This window comes from Pongo abelii, chromosome 5 (genome assembly GCF_028885655.2).
Source record: "Pongo abelii isolate AG06213 chromosome 5, NHGRI_mPonAbe1-v2.0_pri, whole genome shotgun sequence".
NCBI classification, from domain to species: Eukaryota; Metazoa; Chordata; class Mammalia; order Primates; family Hominidae; genus Pongo; species Pongo abelii.
In genome coordinates this window covers 118,830,113-118,846,479 of record NC_071990.2, presented here as the reverse complement: position 1 = coordinate 118,846,479, position 16,367 = coordinate 118,830,113, and the positions used below count along the sequence as shown (strand labels likewise).

At 39.6% G+C, this 16,367-nt stretch overlaps 1 protein-coding gene across 2 annotated transcripts in view; it reads left to right on the top strand.

Annotated features, from left to right (window-relative positions):
* The first annotated feature begins 3,648 nt into the window (after positions 1–3,648).
* GOPC (golgi associated PDZ and coiled-coil motif containing) overlaps positions 3,649–16,367 on the top strand; it is a 42,760-nt gene continuing 30,041 nt past the window's right edge. The window contains exon 1 of one of the 2 annotated variants that reach the window (XM_024247800.3): positions 3,649–4,516. In XM_024247800.3, the coding sequence (XP_024103568.1) occupies positions 4,232–4,516 (285 nt within the window). In that variant the 5' untranslated portion in view covers positions 3,649–4,231. 2 annotated transcript variants of the gene reach the window in all.

The window sequence follows — 16,367 nt, the reverse complement described above, 5'->3', positions numbered from 1 at the left end:
TAAATGCTGTAAAAGATATTTACAGGAAACTAATTGGGGATGGAGCCCATAGCATCATATGAGGAGAAAGAAGGAAGGCTTCCTGGAAGAGGAGGTGTCTGAGCTAATTCTAAATCACTGTACCAAAATTCTCAAGTTTTAAAAACAAGAGAGCAAACAGTTGTCCTGTTTTTTGTTTGTTTTTGAGACATGATCTCATTATGTTGCCCAGGAGGGTCTCAAACTCCTAGATTCAAGAAATCCTCCCATCTCAGCCTCTCAAGTAGCTGTGACTACAGGTGCACACCGCCACACCCAGATCCCTTTGTTTATATAAGGGAAATAATCAGGAGAATAAGGCTAATAAATCCCTTTGGATTCCTAAACTTACTTCTTTAGCATATGTATCTGAAATTTTCAAAACTGTGGGTAATATGAATAATAAATTCAATAAATATAAATAATATGTATGAATACAACACTCCAAACCTTTCCTACATTGATTAAGTAAAATGCTAGTGGATTTTTACTCTCTTCATTCACCATATATACAACTTGTTATAGCCACTAACAGCATATACTTAACCCCTTCTCTTGGTAGGGTTACTGGAAACTAAATGAAACATGTGAAGTTAGGTACAGAGCCTGGAACACAGTAGAGTTCAATAAGTGATAATCTCCCTCTCCAGTCCAAGGTGGGTCTTATACACCCTTTTATTACAATGCCCTTGCAATCAATGATGCTCCATAAATATTTAAACTATACACTGACCCCACAGTTAATTACCAGTACCTATCAAAGAAATCCTTAGCATCGTCTCTCTTTCCCCAATTTCCTCAGTCTCCAACCAATTTATTTTTAGTAATTCCTTGTGACAAAACTCTGTAGGGATAAGTTCCTAAAACAAGAGTGTCACATTTAAGTTATATTTTTTAAAAATCACATAAGCATGATTCATAAAACAGTTATTGGAAGCTTCTGCCAATCCAATTGCAAACAGAAGTATCAAGACTTTAATATCTGTGGAAAAACAAATCGCTCAAGTATTGACATTACATACAATCTCAAATTCCAGAGTAGGTAAGGATAAGGCAGTAAGTGTAGATAGAGCACACCGACAACAGATGGCAGCACTTGAACATCAAGCCCCAATGATAAGCCCTCCTTTTCACATCCATGTTCTGCTGTGATTTGCAGATTTGCATAACCTCAATCAAGGTGGGCAAAAGATTATGTCTACATACTATGGTAATGAGAAGGGGCAACATGACATGAAACTCGTCTGAGACACAGATGAGTCTATGACTTGTTGAAGTTGTAAAGGTAATAGATACGAAGCTGGGTTCTGCAATCTTGAAAATGGGGGTACCCACAAACCATTAGAGCACTGGAAACATATAAACACTTAAAATGTCACTCAGCTGCACCCACACAATGTAGCTGGAAGTTGATTTTTTAAAGAAATGAAATTTATACTCAAGTGTGCTTCATATAAATTAGAGTTACAAGTAATAGAAAATGAGTTATTACAATTTTTTGGTAATATTTCTTATATGTTAATAGATTTGTATATGGTTTCTAACTAGGAAGAAATTAAAAAGAACTTTTGGAACTGACTTGCTAGTTTATTATACTGCTAACTTTTACAAGAAGAAATAGATTCCTTCATTCTTCTGTATTACATGGTTAACAGCAACAACTTAGGAGAAAAAGACACCTAGATTGATATACTACCTCAATCACTTTCTAGTTTTGTGACCTTACCAAGACACTTAAGCTGTCTGTGACTTTATCTGTTAAAAAGTGATTACTGGGTGTAGTGGCTCACACCTGTAATCCCAGCACTTTTGGAGGCCTAAGCAGGAGGATTGTTTGAGTCCAGGAGTTCCAGACCAGCCTGGTCAACAAGGCTCTGAGGCTGCAGTGAGCTGTGATCGTGCCACTGCACTGCAGCATGGGCGACAGAGCAAGATCCTGTCTCAACAACAATAAAAGACGTGATCATACCTACCTCACAGGATTTTGTAAGGATCAAAGAATTAAAGAAAATAGCATAATGCCTAAAACATAGTAAGGACTCAATAATTGAAAGCTATTATAATTGTGGCTCGATGTATTCTCCCCCTGCCCTGCTAATTTTAAATTATTTACTTCGCGTTCCTGAAAATGCATTGCTAACTGTATTATGTGTAGATAAAGTGGCTAGGAGCTTGATATCTGTAGCAATGATGTTTTTGCAAATATTGTAGATGAAAATAAAGCTAATTTTGGCAGGGAATGGGGAAAGATGTAAATTTTAGTTTTACATTATTTATTGTGTACTAAAATCTGTATGAAGGTCCCTACTTAAGTCTAAGGTCAGGATCTCATGATCCATTTTGATTAGCTAAGTCTGCTCAAGCCGAAGGACTTTATTGCTTCATGCTAACCAGTCTGCCATGCAGTACAAAGACTGCAAAAATAAAATTGTGATTTCTTGCTCCTCAGTTGCCTTGCATCGGCGAAGGGCACACAATGCAGGCTTTGGGTGGTGATTAACTGGAAGGGTCTGTCCCGAGAACAGATAACAGCAGACTGCACTCAGCTAAATATGCTTCTAGGCAATGCAGGAGTTTCCACCAGCCTACTCTAATCACACAGGTTTCTCTTTCCCTTTCTAGGACTGTCTACCCTTGAAGTGGAAGTAGGCAGAATATAAAGAGAGGAGTTGCTGGATACTTTTAAAGGCACTGAACAATTCAAGTTAAAGTTATAGTTGAGAGTTAGTAGCCTCACTAGCCTATCTTGAGTAAGGGTTATGTCTCATTCATTTTTGTGTCTTCAATGTCGCAACAGAGCTCTGCATTCAATATATTTGTAAATATATGAATTCACAATTTTGATCTTCTGAAATGTCATGTGTGAGGACACTACCAGTTTTCAAATAAATACACCTTTTAAAGTACAGTTATGTGCCAAATAACAAGGCTTCAGCAATGAATGGATCACATAAACTATGGTGATCCTATAAGAGTATATGACTGTACCTTTTCTATGTTTAGATATGTTTTAAGTACACAAATAGTTACCACTGTGTTATAATCGCCTACCGTATTCAGAATGGCAACATGCTGTACAGGTTTACAGCTTAAGAGCAATAGGCTACATCATATAGCCTGGGTGTGCAGTAGGCTATACTATCTAGGTTTGTGTTTAAATACACTCTAGGATGTTCCCTAAGGGATGATTAACCTAAGGACACATTCCTAAGAACATATCCCCATCTTAAGTGAAGCACTACTGTAGTTGCTTTTGAAATGTGTGACCTATGGTGTATTAAGAGGAATACCTTGTGCCAAGAAGTGACGCTAAGCGTTTTACCTTACAACTGAGTTAAGTAAAATTTGGAAACTTGGTTTCGAGGTTAACTAATACATGAAAGGTGACACAGGTAGTATGTGACAGAGGGTAAGAATTGAATCCAGGTCTACCTGACTCTTAATCACAAGACAAAAAGTCTTCTATTAATTCCGCAAAATCTGGTCAGCCGCTTCAATGCGCAGCTTTAGGCAGTCCACACCTGGAATTTGGGGTCTGGTTTACCAAGAACAGCCAGTGTGTACACCCACTCCATCCTATCCAGGAACTGGAATTGAGAAGGTAAAACGTGGCTATTGCGCATGCTCACACCGCCCTTCCTTGCTCTCCCCTCCCTGACCCTAGATGCCACCGCAGCAACTTTCTGGGAGGATATTGGAACGGTTCCCGCCAACTGTTAAGTCAAACCGGCGGAAATCCTTCCTTTCTGCGACGTGGACACCTTTCTCATCCTCGGGCCTTTCCAACCAGGATGCAGAAACCACGCGCCTCGGTTTCTCAGGGATTCAAGCCGTTGTTTGCCAGTTGTTAATATGGCTGCTGACAGGCCTCTCCCAAGCTGAGGCCTTTCATAGGCCAAGGTCGCATCCTGTCCCCGCCTATTATGTCCCTCCTGGCTGCATCCGCCCAGCTCTTCGCTACGCATGCGCAGCGGGGGCAGGCTGGGAGGTGGGACGGACCGAGTCTTCCGTGTGTCGCCGCCGCTGCCGCCTCAGCTTTATCCTCGTTACTCCTGCGGTTCTGTGGCTGTGTTGCTGGCGTTAACGGCGCGAGGTGAAGGGAGGTGACGGAGCGTGCGCGCGCGCGCGGGGGTCCCCTCAGTCCCAGCAGTTCCCTTCGTGCGCGGGGGGCGGCGAGGGTCTTCAGCAGTCGAGAGAGGCCCTTGACGGCGCCATGGCGGCGGGCGGTCCATGCCCAGCAGCAGCCGGAGGGGGCCCAGGAGGCGCCTCCTGCTCCGTGGGGGCCCCTGGCGGGGTATCCATGTTCCGGTGGCTGGAGGTGCTGGAGAAGGAGTTCGACAAGGCTTTTGTGGATGTGGATCTGCTCCTGGGCGAGATCGATCCAGACCAGGCGGACATCACTTATGAGGGGCGACAGAAGATGACCAGCCTGAGCTCCTGCTTTGCACAGCTTTGCCACAAAGCCCAGTCTGTGTCTCAAATCAACCACAAGCTGGAGGTGAGCCGTGGGTGCTGGCGTCTGTGGCATCCAACCCCAGGCTGCCCGGTGGCGTCAGATCCCATTTAACGCTCCAGTGAAACGACCCTTGAAAACTGCCCACCGGGGCTTCAAATGTGATGGGAGAGTGCATGTCTGAGGAAAGGGGTGAGGTGAGGGTGGGGGACAAAAAGGGCCCTAGACCGACGTGTGAGTTCCCAGGGTACTGTCGTCCACCTTCCTAGTATCTCTCTGAGGAGGAAACTAATTACATAGACCAGCCTCCCTTGCACATGTTACATTAACAAACCTAACAAAGATTCTCTGTCATGAAAATACCGTAGGCCACCTTTTGACAATTGAGTTTTGCAGGTCTGCTTTCACATTGATAAACCGAATTTGTATATGTTAAGACAGATACAGCACTGATTATTTTCATTTTAATTATTCCAGGTCAGCGCCTATGATTGCATACAGAGACATGCATAAACTATTTAGGGGAATCTGATCAAAGCTCTTAGGAAAATTTCGTGGTGCATAACGATAGTATCATTGTCTTGGTTTACATCCATAGTTGGTCGTTAAATTACAGGCAGATACCTCCAGAGAGCTCCCTGCAATTATTGAAATTACTTCTGACATTGAGTTTTTATATGCTTGTACATTACTGTGTAATTTTCCGAAGTCTGGATTTATTTTTGAGAGAGTATAAAGAATCATTTGCTTTAATCTCTGATCCTGGGTGTGGGTGAGGGTGGAGTGGCTGTGGTTCAAAAAAACAAAAAAAAACTATCATATTGTGCAGAAAATTTAAAAAGGGCATTATTAAAATATTTAGAAATCAAGATAGATTAACATTATTGCATAAAGAGTACTTTCTAACTAGACAATTTAAGAGAATGGGTCTCTTTTCAAAAAGTGTAATAGATAAAAATGGGATAATCAGTGATGTGCAAAACTCTGAACATGCTTTCCTAAGAAATCATCATTACTTGTTGTCATTGACAGTGCCCATTGTATCTGTATCAATATGAATGTCAGTTAAACATCCTCTCCTTGCCTAGTGGTCAGCATTCTTTCTCTTCTATTAGCCATGAAATATGTGGCATAATTAATCTTTGATTAACATAGATTTACATATCCAAGAATTGTGGCTCTTCTCCACTGCGAGAACTGTTAATTTCTTCTATCCTTTTTGAAAAGATTAGAAAGTGCTAATATGAAGGTAATCACTTCTTACTGTAGGTAAATGAAAGCATCTCTTGATTTCTTTATTGGTAGTAATTTCCACAAGACAGCTATTTTTCTCAGATAGTGAAATTGCATTTAATGTTTTCTAGAAATAGTACTTTAGCTTTATTTCATCTTATTTTATCTTATTATATTTTTTTCAAAAAAGAGATGGAGTGCTTTGTTGCCCAGTTTGGTCTTGAATTCCTGGTCTCAAGTGATCCTCCTGCCTCGGCCTCCCAAAGTGCTTTGATTACAGACATGAGCCACTGTGCCTGGCCATTAGTTCTCTAGCTTTAAACAACAAAGATCAAGAGTAGCTTTTACCACATGGTATAATTCCAATGTGTCCCCCAAATTTCATGTAAGGGAAACTTAATCCCCAATGTGACAGTATTGAATCTCCAATATGGGGCCTTTAAGAGGAGACTGGATCATGAGTACTCTGTTCTTATGAATGGATTAATCCACTTATAGATTGATTTGTTATTGGATTAATGGATGAATGAGTTATCATAGGAGTGTAGAACTGGTTTATAAGAAGAGGAAGAGAGACCTGAGTAAGCATGTTAGCATGCTCAGCCTCCTTGCCATGTGACACCCTACGCTGCCTCCATACTCTGCACAGATCCCCTGCCAGCAAGAAGGCTCTCGACTTCTCGAGATCTGGCCCCTCAACCTTGGACTTCTCTGTCTCCATAACTGTAAGAAATACATTCCTTTTTTAATAAATTACCTAGTTTCTGGTATTCTGTTATAAGAAACAGAAAGTGGACTAAAACATCACATGAGAAATTTCATATCATTTACAACTGCAGTATCAACTGGGCATTAACAACTTTTTAAAAATGAAACAATATTTTATTTATTTTTAAAATGACCTAAGGAAACTTTAAACAGGGATTTTTTTTTATGTCAGATATAAATATAGACATTGGGAGGAAGGATACTTTTCTGAGTAGGAGGCTGTGCTCCATTTTTTTTGTCTTTAAATATTTTAGGTGAGTATTCAGAATTGTAATAAATTATGCATGTTCTTTTTTCAGAAATGAAAATCACACATTCTGACTTTATGTCCTGATTTAGGAGGTTGCATTGTTTCTCAAAATAGGAAATGCTAGCATATCACAATGTGAGCATGTTTTTTAAACATGCTTGAAACTCTTGATTTAAAGATCTTAGGAAAATGGGGAGGGGAAAAATCCTAATGATTTTTGTTTGTTTGTTCATTTGTTTGTGTTTTTTCAGTTACAGTCAACTTATTTGTCTTTGATGTTAATCTGTAGACGTTTAGCAGCTTCTGCCATTTTCATGGAATCATTGTGTATTGCTGTGGAAAGAAGTTCATTGTCAGCAGTGCCTTTCAAAGTAGACTTGCTGCTGTTCCATCTACAGAATTTCAGTGGTTGCTCCATATATTGTTTGAAATCTTGAAACAATTTCCATATTTTCTTGCCCTTTTTTACTTTTTAGTAAAAGGATTGAATTTGTTCTATTGTTTTAATTATATGGACATTAAGACATATTTGAGACCACTTATGGTTTAATATGACGAACGTGGTGACATTCAGTGGTTTCAGAGGTTAATACCTTAAATCATATTACTGTAATAAAATATTTTTATATAATAAAGAAACAGATACCTCCAATTTGGGTAATTTATAATGTAGTTAACATTAAACACTATATTTATTATTAAAATATTAAATTTTGCTGCAAAAAAATCATAGATTACTTTTTTACTTGAATAGGCTATTAGGGCTATTCTTTTTTATTTTTAATTGACATAATAATTGCACCTGTTTAGGGGGCACAGTGTGGTATTTGGATACACATAATCAATAATGATGAAATTAGGGTAATTAGCATATCCGTCACCTCAAACATTGTTCATGTTACAAACAATTCAAAACCTGCTCTTCTAGTTGTTTGAAAATATACATTAAGCTACTATTAACTGTAATCATCTTACGGTGCTATAGAATACTAGAACTTTTTCCCCCTTTTTAGCTATAATTTTGTTACCCCGGGCTGTGGACCAGTACTGGTCCATGGCTTCTTAGGAACTGGCTGAACAGCAGGAGGTGAGCAGTGGGCGAGAGAGCATTACAGCCTGACCTCTGGCTCCTGTCAAATCAGTGGTGGCACTAGATTCTCATAGTAGCACAAATCCTGTTTCTGTTGTGAACTGCACATGCGAGGTATCTGGGTTGCCAGCTTCTTGTGAGAGTCTAATGTCTTTTGTTGAAACCATCCCCACACCGTCCTGTGGAAAAATTGTCTTCCACAAAACCAGTCCCTGATGCCAAAAAGGTTGATGACCGCTGTGTTAACCAACATCTTCCTACCCGCCTCACCCTTCCCAACTTACAGTAACCACTGTTCTATTCTCTACTTCTATGAGATCAACTTTTTTTTTTCTTTTTTTGAGACAGGGCCTCGCTCTGTTACCCAGGCTGGAGTGCAGTAGTGTGATCATAGTGCACTGTGGCCTCCAACTCCCAGCTCAGTTGATCCCTCTGCTTCAGCCTCCCAAGTAGCTAGGACTATAGGCATGAGCTACTATACTCAGCTAATTTTTCTGTTTTTTTTGTTTTTTTTTTTTTTTTTTAGAGATGGGGTTTTACTATGTTGCTTAGGCTGATCTTGAACTCATGGGCTCAAGAGATCCTCCTGCCTCACCCTCTCAAAATGCTGGTATTACAGGTATGGGCCACCATGCCTGGTAGATCAATTTTTTTAGCTTCTACGTTTGAGTGAGAACATGCATTATGTATCTTTCTCTGCCTTGCTTATTTTACTTAATGTCCTCCAAGCTCATCCATGTGGTCTTGAATGTAGGATTTCATTCTTTTTTATGGCTGAGTAGTATTCCTTTGTGTATATATACCACTTTTTTTTTTTTTTAATCTGTTCATCTGTTGTGGAAATATAGGTTGCTTCCGTATCTTGGCTATTGTGAATAGTGTTGCAATAAACATGGGAGTGCACATATTGTTCAACATACTGATTTCCTTTTTAGGGGGCATATATCACTAGTGTATATGTTCTATTTTTAGTTTTTTAAGAACATAGATTACATCTTAAATACAAATGATATCCATGTGACTGCTTTTTGCCATAGCAATATTTGGGAAGAGTCATATCTGAAGAGAATGGAATAGCAGAGAATATCAGTGTATTTTGAGGTGGTGCCATTTCAAATTGCTCACATCTGTCACACTTTCCACGTGCTTGTGAGTTTTTGCTGTCATGAGCCACTTGATCATGGCTATGCTAGAATCATAGGCATTGATTGGAACAGTAGTAGCACTGTGGAAGAAAAAAAAAAGAAAAGAAACTTTTTATCTGAAGAATGTGCCCACCTTCACCACTTCTATTCAGTGTAGTACTAGAAGTCCTAGCCAGAGCAATCAGACAAGAGAAAGAAATAAAGGACATCCAAATGGTTAAAGAGGAAGTCAGACTGTTGCTGTTTGCTGATGACATGATAGTATACCTAGAAAACCCTAAGGATTCATCCATAAAGCTCCTAGAACTGGTAAATGAATTCAGCAAAGTTTCAGGATACAAAATTAATGTACACAAGTCAGTAGCCCTCCTATATACCAACAGTGACCAAACTGAGAATCAAATCAAGAACTCAGCCACTTTTATAAGACCTGCAAAAAAATTAAAATACTTCGGAATATACTTAACCCAGGAGGTGAAAGACCTATACAAAGAAAACTATAAAACACTGCTGAAAGAAATCATAGGTGACACAAACAAATGGAAACACATCCCATGCTCATGAATGGGTAGAATCAATATTGTGAAAATGACCATACTGCCAAAAGCAATCTACAAATGCAATGCAATTCCCATCAAAATACCATCATCATTCTTCACAGAACTAGAAAAAACAATCCTAAAATTCATATGGAACCAAAAAGAGCCCGCATAGCCAAAGCAAGACTAAGCAAAAAGAACAAATCTGGAGGCATTAGGTTACCCGACTTTATACTATAAGGCCAAAGTCACCAAAACAGCATGATACTGGTATAAACAGACATATAGACAAATGAAACAGAATAGAGAACCCAGAAATAAAGCCAAATACTTACAGTCAACTGATCTTTGACAAAGCAAACAAAAACATAAAGTGAGGAAAGGACACCCTATTCAACAAATGGTGCTGGGACAATTGGCAAGCCACATGTAGAAAAATTAAACTGGATCCTCCTCTCTTAATGTATATAAAAATCAACTCAAGATGGATCAAAGACTTAAATCTAAGACCTGAAACCATAAAAATTCTAGAAGATAACATTGGAAAAACCCTTTTAGATACTGGCTTAGGCAAAGACTTCATGACTAAGAACCCAAAAGCAAACACAACAAAAACAAAGATAAATAGATGGGACTTAATTAAACTAAAAACTTTGTGCACAGCAAAAGAAATAATCAGCAGAGTAAACAGACAACCCACAGAGTGGGAGAAAATCTTCACGATCTACATCTGACAAAGGACTAATATCCAGAATCTACAAGGAACTCAAACAAATCAAGAAAAAAAAAACAATCCCATCAAAAAGAGGGCTAGGGACATGAATAGATAATTCTCTAAAGAAGATATACAAATGGCCAACAAACATATTAAAAAATGCTCAACAACACTAATGATCAGAGGAATGCAAATCAAAACCACAATGCAATACTACCTTACTCCTGCAAGAATGGCCATAATCAAAAAAATAAAACAAAATAGATGTTGGCACGCATGTGGTGAAAAGGGAACACTTTTACACTGTTGGTGGGAATGTAAACTAGTACAACCACTATGGAAAACAGTGTGGAGATTCCTCAAAGAACTAAAAGTAGATCTACCATTTGATCCAGCAACCCCACTCCTGGGTATTTACCCAGAGGAAAAGAATTCATTATATTAAAAAGATACTTGCAAACACGTTTATACCAGCACAACTCACAATTGCAAAAATATGGAACCAGCCCAAATGCCCATCAATCAATAAGTGGATTAAAAAAATATGGTGTGTATATATAGACACTTGGAATACTACTCAGCCATAAAAAGGAATGAAATAGTAGCACTTGCAGCAACCTGGGTGGAATTGATTGGAGACCATTATTCTAAATGAAGTAACTCAGGAGTGGAAAACCAAATGTATGTTCTCACCCATACATGGGAGCTAAGCTAGGAGGATGCAAAGGCATATGAATGATAAAATGGACTTTGGGGATCTGGAATAAAGGGTGGGAAGGGGAGGAGGGATAAAAGACGACACATTGGATACAGTGTACACTGCTCAGGTGATGGGTGCACCAGAATCTCAGAAATCACCATTAAATAACTTATTCACGTAACCAAACACCACCTGTTCCCCAGAAACCTATTGAAAAAACAAAACAAAACAAAACCCAAACAAACAAAACAAAACACAACTGAGTTCCTTTCCATTGTGAGGCCTAGAGAGGCATTGGAATGAAACTGCAGTTATGGCACTCCCTTTTGACCTAAGCAATTATCTCTTGAAGCCACCTTCTATGTAGGATTTAGACTAACTGACGCCAAGTAGCCATAAAATACCATATGCTGGACACCGTAAGTCATACCTTACAGTGCAAAAATGAATAGCCAGTCACTAATCAGTGATTGTAAACCAATGAGAATTCTTATCAAGCAACTTTGTATCTGCCTTGTTCCTTTTTCCCTTTAAAATCTGCTTGTAATTCAGGTGCCAGAGCACTCCCCAGGCATCTGGGAAATATGTGTTGAGTAGCTGTCCTCATTTTGGCTCAGGTATACTAAAGTATATTTTGTGCCTCAGCCTCTTCCTTTTAGGTTTACAGTAGGAATAGTAATAGTAGCAGTAGTAGGTGTGTTGGAATAGAATAAAGATTGTGAACCAGTACTTTAAAAAATTCACCTCTGCCTTGAAATAGTGTTCTGCCTGTTACTCCTTTTTTAAAGTAACAGCACAACAATACACCTTCTGTCACATCCTCCTTTCCCTCAGCAATTGCTCCATTAGTATCTCTTTGAAGTGATTTACTGTTCATAGCCAACAGTAGAGAAACTTAACTTTGATCTAGAGCCACATTGATAATGAACTGGTGATATGCTTGTCCCTTTGCTGCTTTAAATCTGTCCTGTTTTTAAACAGTCTGTTTTGCAACATTGAAGCTGAAGTTTAATATTGATCCAGTACGCACTTATGAACACGAATTATGTGCCAGATGCTGTATTGGGCACTTGGGATACAATGGAGAGCAAAAAGGGATGTAGTCATGGCTTTTATGGAGTTTGGATTATACTGGAGGAATTTGTTGGGAGAATAATCATGTAAATGAGAAATTGCAACTTTGATGAATACTGTGAAAGGTACATAAGAGTAAATGAGACCCTATTTTGGGATGTCAGAGAAGGCTTCCCTGAGGAAGTTATTGAGCTAAGACATAAAGGAATTATGTGTTAATAGGAATGAATTAAGCTAAGAGAAATAGGAATGCCATTCAACATTGCAGTAGAGGGAATGGGAAGTGAAAAGCACCTGTGGTGGGCAAGAGCATAGTGCATTTGAAGATTCAAGAGACAGTTGGTATGTGTTACAAGAGAAGAGGGCAAAAGAAGCAAGATACAAGATAAGTTTGAACAGACAGGGAGGGACTATTTCTACATGACTTTATGGCCATGCAGAAATATTTGGGGCTTTATCATAATCGTGGGAAGTCTTTTAAACCAGTTCGTAGCCTCAGATATGAAGTTAGAATAGTTCACTCTGACTGTGGTATGGAGAAAGTTGGGGAGAATGACATGAATGAATGCAGAGAATTGTTTAGAAGGTTTCTGTTTATGTGAGATTATGATAATGTGGAGTAAGATAATAGAGGTAGGAGAAGGTATTCAGAACAAGAGAAACTGGAGAGGTAAAAATAAAAAAAACCTAGAGATGGATTGGAACAGAGGGATGAGGGAGTTCAGGATAAATCCAAGTGACAATCTTGTGCAGCTGGTTGCCTGAATAGATAGATGAATGTGTTATATTATTAGCAATAACAATATTGCCAACTTTATTGATCAATTACCATGGGCCAACCTCTCTTCTGAGTCTTTTACATAGACTGATTCATCCAATTCTCACAACAGCCCTGGAAACAGGTTTATTAGTATAGTTACTCCAACTTTACAGGGATTAAGTAAGAGGCCTGAGGCTACGGAGCTAGAGAAATCAGTCTCTGCACAAACACATTATGTCTGATGGGGGATGGAGGAGGTGGAGAGAAAAGCAGAAAGACTGAGTGTGGCTGAATAGATAGCAAGAAGTGAGATTGTAGGGTACAAGGGAGGTTTTGTTTTCATTTTGTTTTTAAATAAAAACAAAACATAAGTCTGTGAGAAGCATCTACTTGAGAGAAAAGCCAAGTATAGAAAAAGATTGGGGTAATTAATATTAGTGAGATTTTGTAATAACAGCTACTTAGAAGAGGGAGAGAATGCGAGTGGACAGTAGGAGGTTGTGGAAGTTTCTGTTTGATGGCTTTTTTTTTTCTGTAAAATAGGAGCCCAGGTCAGTTGCTGAAAGTAGGTGAGAGTAAGAGCATGAGGCTAGCAGAAGAGGTTTGAGATAGTTATGGAAGAGTGGGAGAGCCAGTTGGCCAGAGAAACAGGACTGCCAGGCATTGTTGAGGACCGACTTGGGGTTAGTTATCATAAATTATGGTGCAACCGGTCTGTACTGTTGTGTGATTTTCTCTAGCAATGTATATCTGTTTAGGTACAGGCACAGTAATGAGAGTAATAACTAGGTTTATTCAATGTTATAGCAAAGGAGTTTGTTATACAGACAAGTGTGTTATTGAAGTGAAAATGGTAATGGGGCTGATGAAAAGGAGATAAATTGAAGACTAAGGAAGGAGAATTGACAGGATTTGATAATTATGTAGATGCAGGAGATAAGAGAAAGGGTTAAGGATAACACTGCATTTCTGTTTGGGAAATGATTGTTCAGTATCTGTAGTGGGTTGAATCGTATCCCTCCAAAATTTATATCCACCCCCAAAACCTCAGAATGTGACCTTATTTAGAAAGAGGGTCTTTGCAGATGTAATTATGTAAAGATGGAGGTAAGATTATAGTGGATTACAGGGGGCCCTAAATCCAATGAAAGTGTGCTGATAGGAGACAGAAAAGGCCACACACAGACACAGAGAAGAAGGCTATGTGATGATAGAAGCAGAGATTGGAGTGATGTATCTACAAGCCAAGGGATGCCAGTGATTGCCAACAGCACTGAAAGCTAGGAGAGAGGCACAGGGTCTCCAGAAAGAGCCAGCACTGTCAATACCTTATTTCAAACTTGTGGCGTCCTGAAATGTGAAAGAATAAACTTATGTTGTTTTAAGCCACCATGTTTGTGGTAATTTTTTTTTTTTTTTGACAGAGTCTCTCTCTGTCGCCCAGGCTGGAGTGCAGTGGCACAATCTCAGCTCACTGCAACCTCTGCCTCCTGGGTTCAAGCAATTCTCCTGCCTCAGCCTCCTGAGTAGCTGGGATTACAGGCGCCAGCCACCATGCCCAGCTAATTTTTATATTTTTAGTAGAGACAACGTTTCACCATGTTGGCCAGGTTCGTCTTGAACTCCTGACTTCAGGTGATCCTCCCGCCTCGGGCCTCCCAAAGTGCTGGGATTACATAAAGGCGTGAGCCACCGTGCCCAGCCTTGTGCTAATTTTTTGTAACAGCCCTAGGAAGTTAATACATTACTATTTACTGAAGTAAGGAATACAGGAAAAGGAGGAGCAGGTCTGGGAAAGATAATGAGATAAGATTAGGATATTCTGCATAATTAAGGTCCTTATTCTTCTTGCGTATTCCTAACATAGTCTCCTAATCATTATTCCTTCCAAACCATCCTTTTGTTGCCTGATCATTCTAGAGTGATTCATATTAGTGGTTTATATTTAAAAAGACAAACCTAATTCTGTCATTCTTCTTTCTGTATCTCTCTAAAATTCAAATTCTTTGGCCCGTGATCAGTGTGCCTGTCTGTCTCTCCTTATCTCTTATCACCCCTTCTTAGCTGCTTTTGCCTCAATAAAACTGGTCTATTTGCAGTTCTATAAATAGGCCTTGCTCTTTTATGGCACCTGTACTTTCACATAGGCTTTGGTGTATAATGCCTTCTCTGTACCCTTTGTCTACAGTATCAAACATACACTCGTCTTTCAAGACTCCACTTACGTCACTGTCTCAGTGAGGGCTTTCCTTACTCCACTCCTCTCTGCTCTTTATAGGCAGAGGCTGCCCTAAGCCCTTGAACTTATTTGTACTGCTAGATTTGTTACATTGTACTATAATTAGCAGTTACCACATCTTTCTACCTCTAGAATGTAAGCTGTTTGAAAGTCAGAACCATGTTTTAGGGGAAATAGTTTGAACCATCAAATGCTTTGTAAAGCTGATTTAGAAGGTAGCATTATCTTTTTGTGAACTTATTTTGGTTTCTAGGAGCTTTTTGTTTGTTTTTTGTATTCTTTGCTTCCATGCTCCCAAACCACATTGCTGACTAATTCCTTTGGTATAGATATCAGATTGGTTTATATATGGATTACAGAATTGGTATTTGGCCCCTTTTTAAAATTGGAAATTTGGGGCCGGGTGCAGTGGCTCACGCCTGTAATCCCAGCACTTTGGGAGACCAAGGTGGGCAGATCACCTGAGGTCAGGAGTTCAAGATCAGCCTGGCTAACATGGTGAAACCCCATCTCTACTAAATATACAAAATTAGCTGGGTGTGGTGGCGTATGCCTGTAATCCCAGCTACTCAGGAGGCTGAGGCAGGAGAATTGCTTGAACGTGGGAGGTGGAGGTTGCATTGAGCTGGGATCATGCCACTGCACTCCAGCCTGGGCAACAGAGTGAGACTCCTTCTCCAAAAAAAAAAAAAAAAAAAAAAAATTTGGAACTGATGTGTTAAATACCAGCCATTTTGATCTAATTATTCCCTGTTTCACCTGTCAGGTGTTTTTATATCTCACCTTTCCGTTTCCACTCCCTGTATTAGCAGATCTCCATTCAAAGCTCAGAGAACTTCTTTCTGACTACCTCCCCTTACCTCTTTTTGAATTGGTATATCACACGTCTTTCAAATAGTGCTTACCACACTTTGCATCACAATTGGAAATGTAATCTTTTTATCTTTTTTTTTTTTTTTTTTGAGACAGGGTCCCACTCTGTTGCCCAGGCTGGAGTGTAGTGACACGATCATGGCTTACTGCAGCCTCGACCTCCCGGGCTCAAGTGATCCTCTGACCTCAGCCTCCTGAGTAGCTGGGACTACAGCCATATACCACCACGCCCAGCTAATTCTTTGTAATTTTTGTAGAGACAGGGTCTCACTGTGTTGCCCAGGCTGGTCTCGATCTCCTAAGCTCAAGCAATCCACCCGCCTTGGGCTCCCAAAGTGCTGGGATTAAGGTGTGAGCCACCATGCCCAGCCTGGAAATACATTCTTATCTTTTCCTAATAGAGAACTTCTAGAATCCATGTCTTATTCATCTTTTTGTCCCCATATTGTGGTACACAGTAAGTACTCAATGTTTATTTGAATGAATGAATTTTTTGAAACGCATCTGGTG